This window comes from Euprymna scolopes, chromosome 26 (assembly GCF_053919585.1).
Source record: "Euprymna scolopes isolate OS-2025 chromosome 26, ASM5391958v1, whole genome shotgun sequence".
Classification (NCBI taxonomy): Eukaryota; Metazoa; Mollusca; class Cephalopoda; order Sepiida; family Sepiolidae; genus Euprymna; species Euprymna scolopes.
In genome coordinates this window covers 60,092,527-60,118,285 of record NC_136507.1, presented here as the reverse complement: position 1 = coordinate 60,118,285, position 25,759 = coordinate 60,092,527, and the positions used below count along the sequence as shown (strand labels likewise).

Below are 25,759 nucleotides of genomic sequence, written 5' to 3'. Positions count from 1 at the left end.
TCTTTAACCTTTCCTTATTGTTCTGATATAATAAAGTTATATGTAACCTTTATCCCTCATCTTTCATTTAATATTATATATATGTATATATATTTCTGCGGGTTCAGTCGAAAAGGGAAATCTGTCCATATTCGCCACGACAGTTTAGTGGTTTCCTGTCATTGTGACGTCAATTCCGAGACATGTAGTTCTTATGACTTATACTTGAAAAATTTAACTCTACTTAATGTTTAACCTTACGCTGATGTGTTGTCTAATCCCTACAGTACATCCGTTTCATTGGCAGAATCCGCTGGTCGGATTTCTGTAGTCGTAGTGGTAAGGCGGCAACTAATGTTCCTGGCTTATCTTTAGTCTGTTGCTGTGTTCTTCGTCTCAATAACAGTTTTTACAAACGTCATTAATACAGAAACATCGACAAATCAAATTGAGTTTTAAAAATCTATTTGGGTTCATTCTTTCTTCAATACATATATGTATTATGTATGTGTTTGCATAAAATATCTTCACTATAGGGGGTACAGAAACTACCCCCTCCCCCTTTCTCTCTCTCTCTCTCTCTCTCTCTCTCTCTTTCTCTCTCTCCTATCCTCTTGTGACGAGCATGAGCGGAAGCGCTCAAGAATTGTATGCCAATGTCCAAGTTGTGCCTACATACTGCGAAAAGGAGTTGTCCAAAGGTTATAAAAAACGATTCGGCGAATAATTAAACTTTATCCATTTTATTCACCATTTTCAATCCTCTCACAATATTCATAATCATTCAACTAACAATCTGTCTATCTAGTTAAGATCCTTTGTTCTTGGATGAATTTGTGGCAATGATAAATGGTAACTGTAATCTGAGACGAAAACTAAGATCATTCGATGTAATAGACATTAATATTGGAAAATAATAATTGGGTTCTTACCTTCATTCCATAAGAGACGGTTATTCTGAACGTCTTACACTGAAAAAAAAGAAAAGAAAAAGATATTCACAAAATAAAATTATCCCAACAGAAAGCGTATCTTCTGTATCCATCAGGTCGGTTCTAAAGTTTTTGTCGATTTAAAAAATTTCATTTTACAAATAAAAAAATGTTATTTTTCAAATCTTTATTCATAGCAATGACGACCGTCGTATTATTTAAATTCTTCGGACTACTATTCTCATTTTGAGTGTTATTTTCACAACGTTTCCATCGGTGTAACCTACAACATTCTTCAGGTGTGTCTTGTCGAAATCAGGAATCTTTCTGTCGAACTCAGAAATCTACACTGAATTTCAAACGGACTCTTTATTTAATCCATGAGGGTAGCATGCTCTCGTCCTGTCAGCCACACCTAGGTAGAATCCTAAGTAATTCGCAATTGTTTCTGGGGTGAACAGAAAGATTCCCGAATCCAATAAGATATACCTGAAGAAGGTCAGAGGTTACGGTTACATCGACGAAAGCATTATATAAATATTTTTTAAGTAAATGACCCTTCCCTTGAAATTCATTCGTTGAAATCAATTTTTTTTAAGGCATAATTCCTAATGTTTCTGACTTTATTTTTAATAAGGATTAATATTCTGTACAATTTTCTGGTTGTTCATTCCTTAGTTAATCCTTACGTTACGCTTTTTAAAAAGGAGAAATACAATTTTTGAAGGCTAACCTGCTTCAAAAAGGCCAAATTCGCCAATATGGCAACCCTGGAAAAGAATAGGAGAGTGACCTCCTTTTAATGTAGCCTTGTTTTCGAATATTATTATAATAATTCATGTTCATTGTTGTAATGGTGAGAAAGGAACTCAGTAATTTTGACGTGTAGCGGCTCTTCACTGAAGAAAGAAGTCAACGAAATATTATGTAAAACAAGAGAACATTCGAAAAAAAAACTGAGCAAAAAAAGAACATTGTCTGCCAAGAGGTGCTCGGCTAAAGGAGTAAGTTAAAGATTATCTCTTAAAATGTGATTTCATTGGTAATATTGAACTATGTAGCATAATATTACTTCCTGCGTATCTATTAGTACTTATTAATTTATCACATCTAGGTCAGTTCTATATTTAAAATACAATGAGCACTATTTTCATAGAAATATTAAAAATCGCATATTAGGAATATCATGAAAAAGTCATTATAGTCTGTGTTAATGAAATCAATATCAGTCAATTCAAAGAAAAATTAATTTCTCGAACTAACGATATTCTATATGAATTAAGCATTGTTTATTCAATATTTTCATATATATATATCATTTTCACATTAATATTTTCACATATATATAATTTTCACATCAATATTTTCACATATATATAATTTTCACATCAATATTTTCACATATATATAATTTTCACATCAATATTTTCACATATATATAATTTTCACATCAATATTTTCACATATATATAATTTTCACATAATATAATTGTATAAAATATTTCATGTGATTTCAATGATAATAGTTTTGGGGAAACTTTTAAATTTAATTTTATGTTTCTTTTGTAGGCATGAACGTGTACACATCAGCATAAGAATTTTTTTTATAAACTGCAGTTTGATATGCAAATTACTGCATATGCATACTAAAATCGTCACGCCAAAATGACTTAATAAAAGACCTGAAATCAAGATGGTGAGTCGAGTTTGGAGAACAGGAGTGAACGGATCGGAGATTATAACAGCGGTCGAATGCTGACAAGAGTCCAGTTTGATTTGATTACATAATCGTTAAACTAAAAACAAATTGAAAAATCGTTAGGAAACAGATAAGCTAAAAATGGTATTATTTCTACTCGCGATTAATTGGAATATGGGTGGACAGAATGGCGACAAAATTAAAAGGTAAGTTTCATTAGTAAATAATTTTCTGTCAAATTTGGATTCTATTTAATCATTAATAAAGAATTATTTTAGCTTATTTTAATGGATAATAAAAATTTAAGAATAAATAGAGCAATGTAATTACTAAAATTGATTTTTGAACAACGTTTTACAAGGTTTTATTTCAAATTATAAGGAAAAACATTTGTAAATATCAATACTTAAAGAATATTACGGAATATAAAACTTATGCCAAGTTAAATATAAAATATTTTTAGATAAAAATAAATTGTTATTTGTGTAAATTCAAAAAATTTTTATTACAATGAAATTAAATTAATTTAATGAAATTATTACACTTGGCGTGATTCGTACTTTCTGAAAATCAGCGGGCATTTTGTGTTTACAAATGATTGTCAATGCTTTCTCCTTTTTTCAACTAACTTGCTTTTGAAATAATTATGCAAAATAGAAAAAAAAAGTGTACATTTTCTTTAATTTGGTATCTTAATATTTTAATTTAATTGTCGTTGAAAAAACTGATAACTATTTTTCCAAAGATTTTTTAAAGCTGATTTCTTCATGCTTGAAATTCGAATGAATTATTGTTTTTTAACATTTGTCACTGTAAATTTTTAATTCATAGACATGCATTTAGAGTTTGGTCTTTTGCATTCGAATCTCAATCAAAAATAAAACGTAAAATAAAAAAAATAATTAGGACTAGCGGAACCTGCGGAAATTCCACAAACTACTCATTAATATGTAATATATTGATGTTGGCATTCTGTAGATATTCAACATAAATGGAGATGCTCTGATATTATTGTAACTCTTTCGTTAAAATTGTAAAAGTTTTATCTAAGCTACCAGGTGTAGCCCAATCGTGAAGTACGTTTAAATGGTATTTAAATTCTTGCAGATTTCGTATATATTATAGTTAATGTGCTAGCGATTTTTCTATATCAAAATGCGATTTCAAAAATAAAACAAATATACCTGTGACTTGAGTGCAACAGCTTAAATCTATACCGAAAATAACGCTTATGAGAATATATATGTGTGTGTGTGTGTGTGTGTGTATGTGTGTGTGTGTGTGTGTGTGTGTGTGTGTGTGTGTGTGTGTGTGTGTGTGTGTGTGTGTGCAAATGTGCGTATATATGTGTTTATATCTCTGTGTGTATATATATGTGTGTATATATGTATATATATATATGTGTATATATGTATGTATATGTATACATGTGTATTAATCTACCACTTAGTACAGTTGGAAACGTTATTAGAAAGTTTTAAAAAAAAACCCTGGTGAAGCTGTTGCAAATCTTCCAAGATGTGGTCGGCCAAGGAAATTAAACGAAAAAAAAATCAAGGTGGGTAAGCAGAAAGGTACAAAAATCCTTTTCTTACTCGTGGTGAAATTCAAACCGACCTCAGAGAAGCTGGGATTAATGTGAGCAAGGATACAATCAGTAGAGTTAAAAATCGTGCAGGATTTATATCAAGGTCCCCCCAAAAAGTTCCATTATTGAAGCTTAAACATGTTAGATCACGTTTGAATTATGTTAAAACATATGGGGAACAACCCTAAGAATTTTGGAACAAGGTAATCTGGTCAGACTAAGCGAAAATAGAAATCTTTGGAAGAAACACAGCAATACATGTATGACGTAAAAATGGCACCACCTATAACAAAAAGAATACCATTCCTACGGTAAAGTTTGGCGGTGGTTCGATTATAGTATGGGGGTATATTTTATGCATAGGTACTGGTGAAATATAAATCATCAATGGTAGAATGAATAGACCTATATACAGGGAGATTTGGGAGAAAAACCTCCAGAAATCTGTTGATTTGTTGGGACATGATAGCAATTTCGTTTTTCAGCAGAACAATGATCCCAAACATACTGCCAAACTAACCAAAGTATGGCTTAGAAATAACGGAATTGACGTTCTTATTTGGCCCAGTCAGTCTCCAGATCTCAACCCAATTGAAAATTTGTGGAAAATATTGAAGATCAATGTTCACAAGATACATCCTCAAAAGTTAAAAGAATGGACAATGCGAATTAAAAAATATTGTTTAGAAATAGGTTAGATTAAGAATTCTTTGTTTGCTAAAAGTGTGTTTGGACAGACATACGTATATCCACGTGAAAGAGTCACGTTGGGAACCACACTTCTGACGTCATAAACAAAGAAGATTTATCAATATGTGGATCCAGTGTTCGAAGTTAGGAAGTTGATGAGTCAGTAGATTAGGATCAGATAATCGGAAAAGATCACACACGGTGATAGAGTCAGTTGAAGAGTGCTAGCCGAAGGGAGAAGAGTAGACCATGTAGCCGAAAAGTCTTCAATTCCTAACATTACCAATCGCTGTTAAAGAATAAAGAAATCATCGATATTTTGTAAGTTGTCTTCGTGTCGTCTATATAACCGAAAAGCTAAATGTGTTTTGCATATTCATCTATAAACGAACGCTTGTAATGTGCCTCCTTCATCGTCAGTATATCCTCGCCTCTATGTGTTAAGAACTGTTGCATCAATACGTCCCAGCTCCGTAAAATTAATTTGAAGTTACAAAGAATCATCCCAGTCTGTAATAAATGCATTCTCAGTACTATCATCATTGTCGTTATCTCTGTTATCATTCCTGTATTACATGTCCCGTTAATATGTCTCCTTTCAATATGACAACCCGAACCGCCACACATGTATATATATATATATATATATATATATATATATATATGAATGTATGTATATATATGTATAATATGTATGTATATTTATATATATGTTATATATATATATATGTTATATCTATATATGTATGTTCGTTCTAAACGAATAAAACCATATTTCTACGTTACCAATTTATTTGAAATTTTCAGACAACCCATTTTTAGAGTCGAGGTATGTTTTTATGTTATTAAAATAAATTTACCTCGCGAATTATTAAAATTAAAATATTAAATAAAATAAATATATTTTTTTAACCGTTACTGCGAATCTGTTCTGTTGATAAAACTGAACTTCCGGTTCGATTCATTTCACAGCCACGAATTGACGAAAGATTTCATTTTCTGTTAACTCGATAAGTAAAAAAAAACAAAAAAAAACTTACTCATGCAGACAGTGATCCGTGTTGAAATAATAATGTTATTATTTAAAAAGCCATTCTTAACTTGGGGAAGGGAGGGTGTTTTGTACCTATTATGTACTTTAACCTTACAATTGAATAAAAACATATCATAAACTTTAATTAAACGTGGAAAACGATTTTAAAAAAAAAATAGCGCGGATCACTCTCTGCATTAGCACAAAAAAAATAATCCCATATTTTTTAAATTTAAATTCATTTATGTACTTACCAATTTTTTAATTTTATTTATGTTAAGGCTTTTCACTCATGAAACATTACGTTTTAATTGTTTCGTTTCTTTTCACGGCATTGTTTACATAAAAAAGTTTGTTTTAACTTTTTCTAAACTATTTCATTTTTACGACATGCCTTAACGTATTATAAAAACCCTAACCCCCTCCATGTTAAAAAAAACGCCCTTCCATAAATCTCGAAAGCCGTTCTTAATATGGGGAGGTTGTTCATTCCGAAAACCGTTTTATCATCGGGAAGTTAGGGTGTTTATAATATGCTGGGGCGAGTCGTAAAATTAACGAAGTTGCTATCTATTATTTATTGCAAAAATTGCTTGAAATTTATTTATTTGACAAAAAAAATTACATTTTGGTACTTCTTGGGCTTTGAGTTCCATGGCGACCAGTAGAAAAAAATAATAGTCGCTCCCTTAGTCTCCCACCCCACCCCGCACGTAACATATTTTATTTACTGACGTTGCCGTAACTAAACGATTATTTGTCACATTTACAAACATTTATTATTTATTTATTTTGAAAAAAGTTTTACTTTTTATGAATATTAAAAGAAAAATGAGGGGTTTGTATTACTGTACACATAGATTCGAAAAAGTTGTCAAAAAACAAATATATAACAAATAAATGTTATCAAAGGCAAGATAAGTTACCAAACTGGATATATTTTTCGTGTTTTTATTCAATGTAACATATTCATTCAGCTCGAAACACATACAGTGTTTACCGATGTATTGAAAAATTCAAGATGGCGTCTGATTCTCTCTTTAACACGGTAAGTTTGGGAAAAGGTGTTATAAATAAAAAATTATACAAAATACTATTAAAAACCCGCCGAATATATGTCAACCTATGTTACGGTAACATATATTGAGCGAGTTTTTAACAGTATTTTATCTGGGTGCGTATGTGTATGAATGCTTATATATGTAGGTATGTGTATGTATATGTAGGTAAGTGTATGTATATATATATGTGCATATGTGTGCGTATATTATGTGTATATGTATGTATATGTGTGTATGTATTTGTATATATGTGTGTATATGTGTATATGTGTATGTATATGTATGTATGTGTATTATGCATTGTGTAGATATATATATGTATGTATATATATGCGTATGTTTATAGATATGTATGTATGTGTATATATGTATGTGTGCATGTATATATTTATATGTATGTATGCCAATGACCGTCTTGTATATGTTTGCACGTATGTATGTATATGTATGTGTATGTATGTGTATTATGTATTGTGCATGTATGTATATGTGTATGTGTATGTATCTGTGTATATGTATGTATGCGTGCATGTATATACATGTATGTATACCAATGACCGTCTTCAGTGTCATGTCTGCTTGAGCGTGTTAATTCGCCGGCAGGACTAAATAAGATTTTCGGGCTTTCGGGTCTGAGGGTGTGGCACTCGTCTTACAAGACGTTGCAATCATTATATATATATATATATATATATATATATATACATTTGCTGTTGTTGTTGTTGTTATTGTTTTTCAAACCATGAATACGGTTAATATTGGCTCGCATTTATTTAGAAAGTCGCCCATAATTTGTTTGGACGTATATATAACATTTTTATTTATTTATTATTTTTAAAACAGTAATCTATGTACATGCGTGTTTCGAGTTAACTAACTCTCAGCAGCGTAGCTCGACTGTTTCTAGGGATCGAACTTCAGACTATGTTTACCACAGCCCGGTACCTTAACCGTTGGGCCACGAACCCTAGATGACTTTACTGTTTATTTTTATCGCTTATAAATTTACATTTGTTGTTGTTGTCTTTCAAACGATGAATACGGTTAATATTGGCTTCGTCTCGAAGCTCGTATTTATTTAGAAAGTCGCCCATATATATATATATATATATATATATATATATATATATATATATATATATATATATAATTATTTTTTTACTATAATAATTAAATACCTACAAACATTAGTGTTTCATCCTTTCGGGAATCTTCAGTGTAGGGTGTCACGATTAATACTAGTCGAACGATTTGAACCCCGCAACACGAGACATCTCTGGCTCGATTAGCGAAGACCTAATCCATTCGGCTACCATTAACCGCGTGAAATAACGTTGAATTTAAACATTTTTTAATTTTAAATGTCGATATATATATATATATATATATATATATATATATATATATATATATATATATATATATATATATATATATATGTTGTTTTGAAAAAAGAAAAAACCGAATGAATTTATAAAATGGTGATCAACGTTTCGTTCCTATTGCAAGGGACATCCTCAGGATATTAAAAGGAAAAATACAGAAGAAGAAAACGATCATAGACCATACGTAAAAGAAAAGGAAACAGTGTTAAAATCCTATCCATATCGGGAAAGAAACTATAAATGTGTGTGTATGGGAAGATTGGGTTATTCAATGCGTATATATATATATATATATATATATATATATATATATATATATATATATATATATATATATATATATATATATATATATATATATACACACTTTCCGTAAATTTCATAATTGTCTCCCCGTGCTCCGAATAAATGAACACCAAAAAAAGATAAAGAGCAGAAATTCCAGTTTACATCAACATGTTATTTTTTTTTCTTTCTTTCATACTTGTAATTTTCGTCTTTAGCGATCGGGCGATCTGATTTTAAAATGAATGGCCAAACGTCAACCTGTATACACATTTTCACTCTCCCTTTATTTGAAAATTCCTCAAACTTCAGGAAATCAATCAATTTTAATGACAGTGTCAGTATTTATTAACGATCACAAAATATAATGAACCATTATATTTTTAAATCTTAATAATGATGTATTTTTGTAAAAACAAAACACCTTCACTAAAGTTATACTTTTAAGTACTAAAAATACGAATGAATTTATTTTTATTAATTTATTTATTAAACGTTTTAAAGTGAGTAATTGGCCGAAACGTCGTGAAAACAACAACTTTAGGAAGATGAGAATAATGGGCCGCAATAAATAAATTAATATGAATAATACTCATCTCAATAATGAATTCCAACTTAAAAAAAAACATTTATTTTGCTATTTCATATAAAAATAAAGCATCGCAGATGTAAAAAAAATTTGAAGGGGTTTCTATTACAATCCACAGTCATACAAAAAAAATGTTCAAAAATTTATATATATATATATATATATATATATATATATATATATATATATATATATATATATATATATATATATATATATATATATATAACGCAAGGTAAGTTTTCTACTTTTCTGGGAAATTTTTAGTGGTTTAACTCACTTTAAAACGTTTAATCGGTTCAAAAATCAAAGTGTTTTTCGATATATGTGAACAAACCGAATGGCAGCGACCTGATTGTTAAATACGTTTGGAAAATTGAGTTAAAACTAAAAATGATTATACAAAACATTGTTAGAAACCCATTCAATATATGTTTCCGTGATATATATTCAGTGGGGTTCTAACAGTATTTTGTATAATTTTTAGTCTTAACTCATTTTGCAAACTTCATGAATTTTACAGTTATCTCGCCGCCATTTGTCTTGTTCATATATAGAGTAACTTATCTTGCTTTTGATGATATTTATTTCTCACATATTTTGCCACTTTTTCGTACCTCTGTCGATTGTAATAAAACACTTTTTAAGTTTAGTTTAATATTTTAGGAACATAACGAAAAAAGCCCTTAAAGTCTGTGTTAAATTAATTTCCCAATTAACGATATCATCTATTAATAAAGCATCGTTTATTCAATATTTTCACCAAGAATAATATGATTGCAAATATATATATATATACATATATATATATATATATATATATATATATATATATATATATATATTTCATGTGATTTGAATAACAATTTTCGCGAAAATTTCAAGTGTAATAATTTAGTTTTACGCATAAATGTGTAAACATCTGCATAAGAAATATCCATGATCACTAAGAAAAAATCTATATATATATATATATCTATAACATGAAATTGTCTGGGTACATTTCCCTACAAAATTACTCTGTCAATTTTCAGTCTATAGACTTGAGATTTGACATGGGGGTATTGAGATTTGGTAAAATCTTTAATCGGTTTTCGGCTAGAAATTTGGCTATCAACGTTTTGGCCTTGGAAAACTCTACCAAACTCCTCTGCCAATTTTGGGGCTAAACACTTGAAATTTTAGAAAAATTTTTTTAAAAATATGACATTTCAGCCAATTTTTGGTCTAAATATTTTAAATTTTACATAAAGTATATTCAGACATAGGGCAAGATTTTTAATCGGTTTTTCGCCAGAAATTTGGCTACCAAGTGGTCAAAGTTCAAAGGATTTTACCCTTGCGGTCTCTAGCAAATTATGTAAGCAATTTTGGGTCTAAACATTTGAAAATTTACATAAAGGGTATTCAGACATGCAGCAAGCTTTTAAATAAGTTTTTGAGCGAGAATTTGGCTTCCAAGATGTCAAAGTCGAAAGATTCTACCAAACTCCTACGCCAATTTTGAGCCTGAAGAAATAATGAAATCTTAGATGTAGGTTAACTGGACATGAGTCAAACTTTTAATATATAAATATATATATATATATATATATATATATATATATATATATATATATATATATATATATATATATATATATATTAGGTCAAAGATGGTCACACACTTTTTGAAGACACTTATTTTTAAAGTAAAATTTAAATGAGAAATTTTTGAAAACTTTGAAGTGTCGAATATAATGATAAAATCATTTTTGTTTATTGATTTTTTTTTTTTTTTTTTTTTTTTGTAAGTCCTATATTTCGCTAATACATAGCCTCATCAGGGTCGGAATCCGGTTCGTGAATTTCTTTTTCTTTTTCTTCATTTTGGTGTTATGGCGAAGAGATGAGAATTTACGTGTTGTATTAGCGAAATATAGGACTTACAAAAAAAATCAATGAACAAAAATGATTTTATTATATTCGACACTTCAAAGTTTTCAAAATTTCTCATTTAAATTTTACTTTAAAAATAAGTGTCTTCAAAATGTGTGTGACCATCTTTTACTTTAAATACCGCTCGAAACTGGAGCACTATACACTTGAAAACACCGGACCAACACGTAAATTCTTGCCTCTTTGCCATAACACCAAAATGAAGAAAAAGAAAAAGAAATTCACGAACCGGACTTTCGATCCTGATGAGGTTATGTATTAGCGAAATATAGGACTTACAAAAAAAAATCAATAAACAAAAATGATTTTATCATTGTGTTTGACACTTCAATGTTTTCAACAATTTCTCACATATATATATATATATATATATATATATATATATATATATATATATATATATATATATATATATACATATATATATATACATTTATATATATACACATATATATATATATATATATATATATATATATATATATATATATATATATATATGCACATAAAGTTATGAACAGTACATAGAGCCCGAGAAAACGAGCAAAGCGAGGCTGAACTGCTAGTAATTTAAAAATTGTGATTGATTTTCACTAACGGTTAATTTAGAGATGTACGGATGAGCAACATTGTAAAAGAAAAAAAAAAAAAAAAAAACAGGATTTGTATATCACTATTTAACTATTAATAAGTATTTTAGCTTAAATGATCAGTGTAATCAGTGATATTAATTGACTTTTTTCACTCTTAGAATGCATATTTACTTTTATTTAAAAGGGATTAATTTAATCTATCCTTACAACACATTTCAAAATAAATGATGTCATCATGTAAAAAAGTAAACAAATATTCTAATTCCATAAGCATTTACTTTTTATTACAATAAAATATGATTTTCTAAATTAATGAATATTTATTTTATAACCGTCAAAAGTACAAAAATTAAGGTATAATAATGCTTTAATTTCTTTATGACTTTAAATTTAAAATTTAATTTTTTACATTTTGAACTTCCATAGAAATTTTGCGTATCAGCTTTTCGCTTGTTTCCAGTTACTAAACTCGCTTGTTGGTGATAATTAAGCACTTTTTTTGTAAAAGAACAAGGTGTTTTTAATTCAGTATCTTTTGTAAAAGAACAAGGTGTTTTTAATTCAGTATTTTAAGACTTTACTTTACTAATTATCTTCGAAATAGCTTCAGAAAACTAATATTTATCTTTCAAGGGAATTTTACATTTTATGTAACTTTCAAATTTAGCTGAATTTCAAAATTTTCGGAGCCGCCATGAAAACATTTTTCTCTGTAACTTTTTTTTCACACGTAAAAGTATTTTTTTCTTTTAAAGATTAACTTCAAGCGTTCATCTTTCAAACACAAACAAAAAAATAATCGGAAACTTATAAAAAATTATAATTATCCAAAACCATGGCTCTATCAGTTTTAGCCATTAAATTGCACGTACCTAGTGATAAAGTACGTATAAACATGCTAAATCCGGGAAAGGAAGTGAAGCCCCTACCTACCCTCTCACCTAGAACATGGTTATGCTCGCTGGCAGACGCGTCAAATGTAGATGGCCAAAGAAATTAAGCTAAGTGAAATTAATCAATCCTAATCTTACCAAAATGGCAACTGCTTTTTTAAACTTTATTTATTTAGTGTATTTGAACTATATGCGCATATATTGTCTTTAACTCTTTGCTTCCATGCGAGCCGTTTTCTATTTTTATTTTTTATTTATTTATTTTTTTTTTAGCTTTTTACCAATTGTTCATACCTTCTCTTTAAATTTATTTATTTAATGTATTTTAATTACATATGCGTATAAATTGTCTTTAACTCTTTACTTCCATGCGAGCCGTTTTTAGTTAGAACTCGACTCGAAAAACGAATAGCCTAGGCAAGAATACCGAACAGGGGCGAGGATTTATCTTTTTTTCTACTATAGAAGACAGAACTATAACCTAAATAACTTTGAGGAGTGTAACTAATCAGCAGAGATATAACCCCCACAAACTAACCCAGTAACACTAACTAACCACGCGGGGTCGCAGAAATACCTGGATTAGAACCTAGGTGCGGAGAAAACCCTCTCAGTGCTGACGGACCAAGTAGGTCTTCCCAGATCATCCGTCTAGGAGAAGGAAAACTCTGAAATTAAACCAAAGGGAAGGGAGGCCTCTTCAGTCTTGGATGACAACCTTCCTAAAGCTGGTGACTCAAACAAATTCACCGGTTTGCAAACCTAAACTGCTTAAGGAGTAGATAGGTTCTGCCGATCGCCCGGCTTCCATACTCCTTCTTTGCCTATTAGTCAAAGGCAGATACACTATCTCAGTGATTCGACAGAAACACCCAGCGGTAGATCTTGTTTCCTGGCTAGGGCAACGAACGCCGTTTTTCCCCATTCCCAGCACACCCCACCCCTAAAACTGGACATTTGGGAGTGCTTGAGTATGATATATGCCTGAGCAATTAGATTGGGTTGACCTTCTTCTAATGGGTTGAGGGTACCGAATTGACAGTTCCTGGCTGCTGTTCCCGACTGGTAGTACAGGGGCCCTAACTCTTTGGTAGCGCTTAAAGCGGCTGCTCCATCAACAGTTGAATAATATCGGGTTGTTTGTAGTGCCATGACGCGCATGGAAAGGGACCTTGCACTCATCCCCGGTGGGCTTTCCTGAGGCCACAATCCTAATTGGAGAAAGGTCAGCTGATGGTCTACTTATGATTCATGTCTGATGCTCTGCATAACCTCTTGTTTAGCTCCCACTACCTAAACCGAAACTCTTTTTAAAAATATATGACGACAGTACAATCTAAAAATAAGCTTAAACCAGGCTTAGGGACAAACAAATTCAACTTGGCTCCTCCCTTGAGGCTTGCATTCACAAATATCCGTGGACTTAGAACTAATTTAGCTGATGTTGAAGCATTTCTCTTAACAAATACCCCGGATATCTTAGCACTAAGTGAGACTAACCTACACTCCTCCATCCCCTCTAACCACTTTAACATGTCTGGATATCTCCCACTCTGCCGTAACGAATCTGACAGACATATGCACGGACTTGGAGTTTACATTCGTAATACCCTCCCCCTGACTAGAGAAACAAACCTAGAAACAGATGATCAAGCCTTTATGTGCTTTAGGCTGAACATGCAACACAATATTAGCTACTATTATTTTCTCTACCGCTCTCCCTCGACTCAGGACTGCACCATAATAAACAAAGTCTCTGACAGCATAGACACGGCACTGTCCCTCGACACTAGCGCACAAATACATGTATTTGGTGACTTTAATGTCTACCACAAAAACTGGTTTGGATTCTCTACTTACACAGATGCAGCGGGCAGCACAACTCATAGCTTCACTATATCTCACTCCCTATCACAAATGGTTACGTTTCCAACCCGTTTCCCTGACCAGCAAGAACAACACGCATCACTTCTAGATCTGTTTTTGACCACAGTTCCCGATGACTGCATAACGAATGCCCACAGCCCACTCGGGAACGCTGATCATGCAGTGATAATGGTTGAAATCGCCCTAAACTCTAGACCCAAAACTGAAGAGCCAGTGCTCAAAACAACGAGATATTATAAAAAGGCTGACTGGGAAGCCATCAGGGAACTAATCAGAGATGCCCCATGGAGAAATATTTTTTCTCTTCCTGCTGAACAGTGTGCAAACGAGACCACTGACTGGTTCAAAACTACAATCGAAGCGCATGTTCCCATGCGGAAATTTTATAGTAAGCCCCACTCTCCCCAATGGTTTACGCCGACTTGCGCAACTGCCATTGCTCAAAAGCAACATGCATACCGTAGGTTTAACCGACATAAGTCCAGTTCAAACAGACTGAAGTATATAGAAGCTAGAAATAACGTTAAGAAAGAAATAGTGACAACTAAGAGAGAATTTACGGAAACCACTAAAAAGCGCATCGAAGCACAAAAACTAGGAACTCGAGACTTCTGGAAAATCTACAACAGTGTAGTAAATAATGGGCAATCAACAATTCCCTCACTAACCAACAATCACGAGGTTGTCTCCTCAGCAACCGACAAGGCTAATATGCTTGCCAGTCGGTTTGCCTCAAACTCCACACTGGATCCTTCCAACCACCCCCTACCTGACTTTCCTATGCGGACAGACGCCACGCTAGACGATCTAAAAATCACCCCTGCTCAGGTGCATGCTATCATAAAAACCTTGACACTTCAAAAGCATGTGGACCCGATCTTATCCCAGCTCAGCTGTGCTATTATAAGAGTGCTCAGCCGAAGTAGCTCCAGTTCTCTCCAAACTCTACAACAAATGCCTTAATGAAGCTTGCTTTCCGGGCTGTTGGAAAACTGCTTCTGTTGTACCAGTATTCAAAAATTCTGGCGAAAGGACTGACCCATCAAATTATCGCCCCATTAGCCTCCTCCCACTTTTTGCCAAAATATTTGAGACCTTAATTAACCATGCTCTAGTCCATCACCTTACAGATGCTAAACTTCTGACTGACAAACAATATGGATTTAGACAAGCCCGTTCCACAGCAGATATCCTAACTGTAATCTCTGAACGTATATACCATTCACTGGACAAAGCGGGGGAGGGCAGAGCGGTAGCTCTAGATATATCTAAGGCTTTTGACAGGGTATGGCACGAGGATCTCCTCAGGAAAATTAGATCATACAGTATCACTGGTAGAATACTTAACATAATTAAATCCTTCTTAGATAAGAGAAAAATCCAGGTTGTCCTCGACGGTCGTACATCTAAACAATATGATATAAATGCGGGGGTGCCTCAGGGTTCTATCCTTGGACCTCTATTGTTCCTGATATTCATAAATGACCTCCCCGAAAAAATTGCCTCCGAGATGGGTATATATGCTGATGACACTACACTCTATGGCAGGCACGACAGGAAGATGAATGAACACATTTCTAAAGAAATGGCAGAAACACTAGAGGAAGACCTCCAATCTGTGGTGGAATAGGGACAAAAGTGGTTGGTCGCGTTCAATGCTGCCAAGACTAAACTAGTTTCATTCAATAATTACAAGAAACCCTCCCTACCACCTATAGCAATGGCCAACGACTCTTTATCTGAGAGAACATCTTTCAAACTCCTTGGCCTAACGTTCACAGGAAACATGAGTTGGAACAATTACATTGAAGGCATTGCCAGGGCCGCTGCAAGAAAGGTGGGCTCTCTCTACCGTGCTAGAAAACTACTAACACCCGAAAGTATCCTGTACCTCTATAAGGCCACCATTCGCCCATGTATGGAGTATTGCTGTCACATCTGGGCTGGTGCGTCCGCTACTAGTCTCTCGCTCCTTGACAAGGTTCAAAAGAGAGTTGAAAACCTGATAGGCCCTGAACTGGCATCTAAGCTTCAGCCTCTGTCCTATCGACGAAATGTTGCATCCCTCTGCCTTTTCTACAAGTATTTAAGTGGAAAATGCTCTAACGAACTGCAATCACTTGTGCCCCCACGACGTGAGCACCCTCGACAAACCCGACAGGCTGCTAAATCCCACCGCCACACTGTAGAGATCCCTATATGTAAAAGATCTTTTTACTCCAATAGTTTCTTCCCCAGAATCGCTAGACTCTGGAATTCCATTCCAGGTCCCTGCTTCCCCAACAGTACTGACGTGCAGAAGTTCAAATCCCTACATAGTACCCCAGTAGTTGTTGCCCCTGATAGTAGCTCCCTACACCAAAGTGTAGCAGAAGTTCAAATCCCTACATAGTACCCCAGTAGTTGTTGCCCCTGATAGTAGCCTCCTACACCAAAGTGTAGCAGAAGTTCAAATCCCTACATAGTACCCCAGTAGTTGTTGCCCCTGATAGTAGCCCCCTACACCAAAGTGTAGCAGAAGTTCAAATCCCTACATAGTACCCCAGTAGTTGTTGCCCCTGATAGTAGCCCCCTACACCAAAGTGTAGCAGAAGTTCAAATCCCTACATAGTACCCCAGTAGTTGTTGCCCCTGATAGTAGCCCCCTACACCAAAGTGTAGCAGAAGTTCAAATCCCTACATAGTAACCCAGTAGTTGTTGCCCCTGATAGTAGCCCCCTACACCAAAGTGTAGCAGAAGTTCAAATCCCTACATAGTACCCCAGTAGTTGTTGCCCCTGATAGTAGCCCCCTACACCAAAGTGTAGCAGAAGTTCAAATCCCTACATAGTACCCCAGTAGTTGTTGCCCCTGATAGTAGCCCCCTACACCAAAGTGGCAATTTGCCTTGTTTGGGGTGAAAATGTAATAAAAAGAAAAAAAATTATATTATAATGTTATTATACAGTTTTACGTGAATGGGATATAAAAACAGCGACATACATTACTCTCTCTGTCCAGAACACTGTTTGCCTTAATGGGGAAAGTGCAAGTGCTTGAACATTGTACTTGGAGTTTTAATTGTCTCAAATTAAGGCAGTTCTTCTTCTCCGTAAGTTGAACATTCAAAATGTCACCTTTTACTGCTGGTCCCACTGTTATATTAAGAACGGCGTCGCCTAAAAAAAAATAAATGAATAAAAATTAAAACATCTATATCGTTGTGCTGAAAACTCGGTTATAATATATAAATGCTTTAAAACCTGTCGCAGGTGAAATTGACCTCTAACTATCTCTAACGATTGAACGATCCCGAACAAAATAACTTATGGCACAAAATGCATCAATTATTGGTAAAACTTGCGGAGAATGCTCTGTTTTGCGGTTGTTGTAAAAATGGAACGGGAATTTAAATTTCGTCCTGTTTTAAATTCGGTAAATTTTTACATTACGTCCAACTCATCGGGGTTGCAATAAAAAGAAAAGATTAAAGAAATTAAATTTAAATTTCCGTTTCATTTTTACAACAAGCGTAAAGCAACATTCTCCGCAAGTTTTACCCGGTGATTTTCTAATATCAAATTAAAACGAAAAACGTGCTTATGTAGATTGATCTTTTAAGACAACGTATTTAAGGTGAGTACATTCTTACATACGTACGTATTGTGTCAAAAATTCCAAAAATTACTTAAAGTAAAGATGATCCAGAAGATGTGCTAGACGTATTTTTGTTTTCTAAAAAAATATCCAGAATTACGTTTCGTTTAAAAATGGCGGACACTTCTAAGTCTTAGTCAAGGGAGATAAGTCAGTCCGTATATGAAACTGAATTAGTCGAGCAACTATTCCACATTAACTCGATAATTGGTACTCATGCAGATATTGATCCAAATGTAACTCAGCGTTCGCTTGTCTCTACCCGGAACATGACGTCAACAACTCAGGTTCTGAAGATATAGTTTTTTTGTTTTTTTTACATAGGCATCACCGTTTATCAAGGCCCAGAGACCACTCGAGGATAAGGGTTAAGAGTGTACAGTAGTCAATTGGACAATATAGTAATCGTTAGTAATGGAAATTCGGTAAATTTGTTAACTTAAGTGGAACGACTCATCAAAAACTTGTTTACGTTGGACTTGAAGACAACCATATTGTAGTCAGCTGGAAAGCAGGAAAACGGAAAACAGTTCCATATGCGTGCAGTTCTAACAAAGAAGCTTTGTTCATGGAATTTGCGTTTAGGTTTAAAACACCTCCAGCCTCCCTATGTTAAGAACGGTTTTACTAATTCCTTGGTTGTGAAAAAAATGGCTGCCAAGATTACTCCATATTCAATGAGAAACCTTTTTTTATCCATTTCCAAATGGTCGTCTGCTACTTGGATTTTCAGCTCACGCGCGTCAAGTTTAAAATCATTGCGCTGCATTGTAATTGGCTCAGTTTTATGTCAGACAGCAGCAGAAGCCAAGCTGTTGACGTCATGTTTCGGGGAAAGCTGAGCGAATGCTGAGTTACGTCTGGATCAATATCTGCATGAGTAACCGATAATTTGATAGATTCTATTTTTCTTGTAATTATTTTTCTACTGCATCATTTATCGTAATTTTTTGGAATCTTTACTAATTTTGACATGACACGTAAGTACGTAAAAATGCATTTACCTAAAATGCATTGGCTTAAAAAGAAAGCACTCTACAAAAAAACATCAGCTTTCAAAATAAAAAATAAATAACTAATTACTAGAATTTGATACACACAGACAATTATCCTAATGACTAGATTAGCACTAGAACTGGTAGGGCCCGTGGAAATTCCACGGTAGTTGAAAAGTTTTTAAACACATTCATTATAAATAAGATGACTTCAAAAATAAAGCAAATAACGACGAATTTAAAATTATTTTTTTAGCAAATTCTTTAACCTTTTAAAGCTAAAAAGAATTGATCTTAAAAAAATGTAGATTTATTTAAATGGAAATTCAATACACAATTCATTGGGGTTTTTTTTTGGGGGGGGTCTGAATGTTTTTATATAAATTATAAAAGAACAGATGTTAATTCCCTTGCACATTTTTTTTTAATTAAAAAAAACTATAATGAAAAACTTAGTCTCTTCTCAACATGACTTTTTTAATTATAAAATAAAATTAAAATTAATTCATTATAGCCTATATATTTTATATATAAAATAGCCAATTTGAAACCGTGAACAAACAGCCATATTTTTATTTTATTTTCGGAGATGAAATGATTTTAATGATTTTTACCTGATAAAGAGTGACGATAAAGTGAGGTAATTCATTTCTCATTAATGTTTGCGATGTTTCTGGACAGGAAATGGTTTTAACATCAGTCTTTTGCTACTTATTCCAACATTGTTTCCTGGACTGCTTGCCACTGAACTCAAACGATGTTTGTTCAAAAGAGATGCTATTAGGGATTGCGCAAACCTTTACCTCATTATATACGCATCGTGCGAGCACTCTCATCCAGATAGTATCCGAAGCCTTTCATGACCTTTTCACAGAAGAGACGTTGCGAGCCTATCTCTGCTCTATCGTTATTTTCATGGCAGATGCTCGACTGAGCTTCATCCTATACCTCTGTCTATAATGCATTCTCGGCACCCGATTAGCAACAAACATGTTTTCTTGCTCTCTGTCTATGCCTAAGACTAAATAGAAATACCATAAGTATAGTTTTTTGTCTGTTTGTTTTGTTTTTTTTTCACAAAATTGCTCGTTTGTGGAACACAATATCGCGGAGTTGCTTCCCAACTGACTATGACATCTTCGTTTTCAAACCCAACGTAAATAATTTCTAAAATAAGTTAACTCATCTAATCCCCCCCTCACCGATCATCACAGTGTTGTCACACCTGACACCCTGGAGTGGCCTTCGAGCCTTGATAAGCGATCACTCAATAGTATAAAAAAGGAGTCCTACAGCAATTAATACTTTCAATTCTAAACAAACCCGTTAGCTAAAAAACCGAAAGAACTTTTTTTAATCTGTTTAATACAAATTACTTTAATCAATTGTGCTTGAGGCACTCATTAATAACAAACGACCGAAACGATATATTTTGCCTTGCCAGCGATTTTTTAAACTTCTACTTCGGGTTGAATCTATTATATAAAAAACAGTTGCCTGTGTGTATATGTATGTTCGTGTGTGTATGTTTGTATGTCCTGATAAAAGTGAATAACTACAAAACAAACGCCAACAAAGTTGGGATATCCTTGATCAGAGTTGCCTGGAATAAATAACACCTACAAGTTATAAAAAAAAAAAATTAGAAAAGAAAATATTCCTTTTATGAGGGTCAACTTGGTCGGGTTTCGTTTGTTGGAGGAGGGATGTCGGTATGATTATGTGCGTATTTAGAAAGATAATGCCGACTAATTCCACCGTGGATCTATTATATAAAGGATAGTTTTGTGTATGTATGTCCAGCTAAAGAGGAATGGGTTGGACGAAGGAGTAAGAGGAGGTTTAGGAAGAGGAAGGAGAAACGAGATGGAAATAGAGAAAAATAGCGAGATAGGTGAAAGTTTTGATAGAAATATGCAACATTTTTGCTCCGGGTAACGCTGAATAGCCCTCCTACTCATGAATAAAACAATATATGAATTTCCAATTTTGCCTTTGTAGGTTTTATATTGAAAATCGGAGAGAGGTATTCACAAAAACTTGTACTACTTTCAAAAAATTAAAATACTAATTTTTAAAAAATCCTCTTTTTAATAAAAGAAATATGCAACAGCTAAGTTATAAATACGTATTACTTTATTTATAATTCAACCGGAAATCTAAAAATCGGTGTCACGGTAAAATATGCCTTTTGGTGTGGCTGATCCTGGGGTGCCTTAACTATAATTGATCCTACGAAAATTCTAACCATCTTTATTGCCTGAATTTGCATATAGGATGTTTAAGAGGGTGGCTGGAGGAGGGATAAGAAGGGAAATACTCGAAAAAAGGGAATAAGGGAGATAAATTAATGGAGGGACGTCAGAGCAGCTAAAGAATAAGACAGTTAAACTGGTTTGTTTGCTTGCAAATTGAATGCTTTAGATAGTGGGAGGAAAATAAAATTAAACTACAAATGGCAGGGCATGAAATAGGAGTAAGAAAGTGTGAGTTGAAGGGAATAGCGGAGGAAGTAGCAGCATCGATGGCATAATATAATTATTTTAGAAAAACTTGTCCACACCTGGGTGGTTGAATGATCCGTAAGAGTTGGAAACGGAATTTTCAGATGCATCTGTTTAATCGTAGGTCGTCCGTAAATTTGATGGACGCATTTTAAAAAAATGCAATCTATTAATTTTTATTTTAAACCGTAAATAAAATGATCTTAAATTAATGTCGATTCTATTCCTGTAAATTCGATGTTTAACTTTACTGATTTGAACTTGAGTTTTTTCTTGTATTATCCCCAGAAAGGAGGTTATGTTTACGTTCGATTTTTTTTTTTTTATAGCCTAGCGTCTACTTCGCATAACCAATCGTCACCAAATTTGCTAAAAAAAATCGGTCATAGTCTAACTTTAGAAAGTCACGAAAAGGCGATAACTTTAGTTCTGTTCATTGTAGTGATTCACTAATTGGTCCATATTATAGTAAATGGAGTCTGGCATATTATATGACCCTTTACTTTGATCTTAGAAGCTAAGGTTGATCGTAGAAAATCTCTACTTATTTAATAGATGCTTAGTCGAAAGAAGTGAGCACAGGGAACCGAGAATATTTCTGGTTGGAGTCTGACCACTCAAGAGATATTGTATTTGTTTAAGAAAATAAGTGCCTCGTTACACGGGAAGCTAGTTCTGATACCGGCTATTTTTAGAAAAGCAATGTACAAAGATTATCTATGGATAAGAATAGGAAGGAGAGAGGCAGCCAGGGTCTTCATTCCGGTGAAAGTGGGAGAGTGTGAACTGAACATATATATTTCAACTTGGTCAAGCAATTCTGACACTCCACATTGGGAGAACGAGTTCCATTTGTAATCTCCAAAAAAATAAACATCATTAGTTGTTTATAAACTGAGCTTGTTAGTTTTGTTTTGGAGCGAGAATTCCTTTGTTGTAGCACTGACTGAATCAAGCAACAACTTTAGACCGATCATGGCCGGTGCAATGAACGAACAAGTACATGCTAATAAGCCCACCGTGTGACCAATGAAGTTCAACACCTTACATGACATTGTCCCTTAACATTGAGATATTTCGATCATTGTCGAAATTTTACAGAATTTTTTTTTCGAATTTGATCTATGTGTAATAGAGCGCGGATGTGCGTATGGTAGTAACAGCAACAGCCAATGTATGCAAATGACCGAACCGTGTGCAAGATGGCGTCACAGCGAGGAAGAAGAAAAGGAAAATATTATAAAAAAGAAAAACGTAAACTGAGAAAGAAAGAGAGAGTCGTGTTACACAGGTGGCCGAAAAGCGACAGGGAAATACCTAAACATGGCCGGACAAAGATAGAATACCACGTGTTCGACACGACAGAATCTTGTTAAGCACACTGGAGTACGAGAAGACTTTTGAACAAGAGACAAGGCGTTATTCTAGAAGTAAATAAATGTCTGTTGTTTCAATTAATAAAAGAGCGAGTCGATTTTTTTCCTATTTTTGTTTCATTGCGACTATCTGCATACAACGTGTGGGTCCCGGTTATGGACATGTAACAACGGCGTTACATATGGATCTGGTGCACTTTGATAACAATAACCACCATGAACATTTTCAGCCTGAACGGATAAATTTTTTTTTTTTTTAAATTATCAACATTTCAATGTCATAACTTTGGAAAGGGAGTCAGTTTCGGATAAGACTTTATCACATCCTTACATTGTCGGACCGATTTTCTTGTTTTTAATTTCTAGTTGAACTTTTTTGTCAGTTTGCGAATTATTATGTACGTAGGTATTGGCAATATATCACGAATAGCAACCAGATGCTTACCGACATGATTATTTTCTTTCACTTCTACCACAGTTTTCGATGGTGTTATTGAAAGCTGGCCTACAAAATAGAAAATCGAAAACATTACAAGCATCTCAAAAGATTAAGAAAAATAATAAAAAGAGAAAAAAACAATCTAGTTTTTAAAAAAAATCGTTATTCATGCAAAATAAGGACTGTTTTACATATTTCTAAATTCATATTTGTATAGTTGTTAAATATTATTAAATATCACCCCTGCCATTTGTAGTCAACGTGCTTTTCTTTATTGATTTGGCAATCAAATAAAGTTTCTTTAACTTTGATTGACATCAATTAATTCTTATATATATATATATGTATATATATATATATATATATATATATATATATATATATATATATATATATATAAGTGGAAGTGTCTGTCTGTCTGTGTCATTTCCCTACGCAATAACTCTGTCAATTTTCAGTATACAGAGTCGAAATTTGATATACAGAGTACTGAAATTTGGAAGAATCTTTGTAATCTGTTTTTGGCCAGAAATTTGGTTGTTAAGGGGTCAAAGTTCAACGATTTGACCTTTGATAACTCTATCAAACTCCTCCGCCAATTTTGGGTCTAAACACTTGAAATTTTAGATATAGGTTCCTTGGAAATGGATCTAACTTAATAACTTGATTTGAGCCCAAATCAATAAATGTTAAAAGGTCATAATAGGGGTCAAAGTTTAAATATTGACCTCTGCGGTCTTTGCCAAATTACTCAGACAATTTCTGGTCTAAACATTTGAAATTTTGCATAAAAGGTATTCAGAGATGTGTGTGTGTGTGTGTGTGTGTGTGTGTGTGTGTGTGTGCAGTCAGCACCAACCCTATTCAGGGTTTAACCGGCTTCCTCCAAAGGCGGAAGTTTCATGGGAGAATGAAATTCACAAGCGGTCGAATTTTTGAGCTACCAATATATAAATGTATGTATGTATGTTTGCATGTCCGCCTAAAACTTTCGACAGAGGATTTTCACAAGATCAGTATTGTTTTGAAGCTCGTCCCTTCAGACGACAAATACCGAAAAACTGGTTTAAAACATGAATTTCTTCACCCTCAGCTGGGCACTTTTCTACAGGGAGAGGTCATTTTTTTCGCCGATATTTTCGAAAGTCATCCAGTCTTTTCGATTGTTTAGCCTTAATTTAAACCTACGTCACTTCCAGTTTGACGGTGATCGTAAGAGCAAAGACGTCACGTTTTTTACCCGTTCATTTCCCCCTTCACGGTACGGGTTCGAGCCCGCCTTCCTACTACCACTATTTTTTTCTCAACACACACCTCCAAACACACGGGCAACGCCGGGCATCCATGCTAGTGTATATATATATATATATATATATATATACTAGCACATATATATATAGCATATATATGCTAGCATATATATATATATACATAATGTAAAGCTGAACGTCTGTGTGTGTGTGTGTGTGTGTGTGTGTGTGTGTGTGTGTGTGTGTGTGTGTGTGTGTGTGTGTGTGTGTGTGTAGTCACGAATAGGCTCCTATATAGTTGACTATTTTAAAAAAACTGATTACATATAACCATAGAAGATGTATCGAGGATCAGGAATGGGTATGTTGGATCCAGGACGCCATTTTCTTCTTATTCATATTTATATCGATTCTTTGCTTTAAAAAAACTAAAGTAATTACGTGTTTACTTTTTAATATCTCATTTTGCTGTTTTGGATTATTTTGTTAAAGTAAGTAAAGCTTCATTATTTTTCAAAACTGCTTTTGTTTCTTTGTTTTCGATATTTCGTCGATATTATTTAGTAAGAATGTTCAGCAGAAAAGCCAACAAACAACTACTCGAAAAAATAAATATACAAGAATAAAAGAATAAAGTTCAGTTCATGTTTTGTTGTTTTGAAATAGTTTTTAATGCTCTTTACTTGAAATAATTTCAGCGAACCAGCAATAAAACGATATTTGAGGCGATAACTACTTAAATGAATTTTTATATAAAATACACATGCCATAATCGAATATTCCTCAAGCACAAAATAACGGAAAACATTAAAATATGTTTATAAATATCCCTTACGTTGACGGAACTCTCTTAAATTGTTAACACAGAATGCTCAGGTGCCCCTCCTTCGAATTGAAAACGGCGCTCGCCATTTCAAAGTCATTTTGATTTTTTTAAACCGCTTCGTGAATTAAAAAAAAAAATTATTACAAACTACTTAAAAATACAAACCAATGAACTTTTCTAC

At 33.4% G+C, this 25,759-nt stretch overlaps 1 protein-coding gene across 2 annotated transcripts in view; it reads right to left on the bottom strand.

The window, feature by feature from the left end:
* Nucleotides 1-25,759, bottom strand: part of LOC145248101 (protocadherin gamma-A11-like) — a 131,357-nt gene that overhangs the window by 30,130 nt on the left and 75,468 nt on the right. For both annotated transcript variants that reach the window (XM_080109890.1, XM_080109891.1), the window contains 3 exons: nt 23,509-23,568; nt 17,535-17,710; nt 912-950 (listed from right to left, as the gene is read on the bottom strand). In XM_080109890.1, coding sequence (XP_079966016.1) covers nt 912-950; nt 17,535-17,710; nt 23,509-23,568 — 275 coding nt within the window. The remainder of the gene's footprint in view (nt 1-911; nt 951-17,534; nt 17,711-23,508; nt 23,569-25,759) is intronic.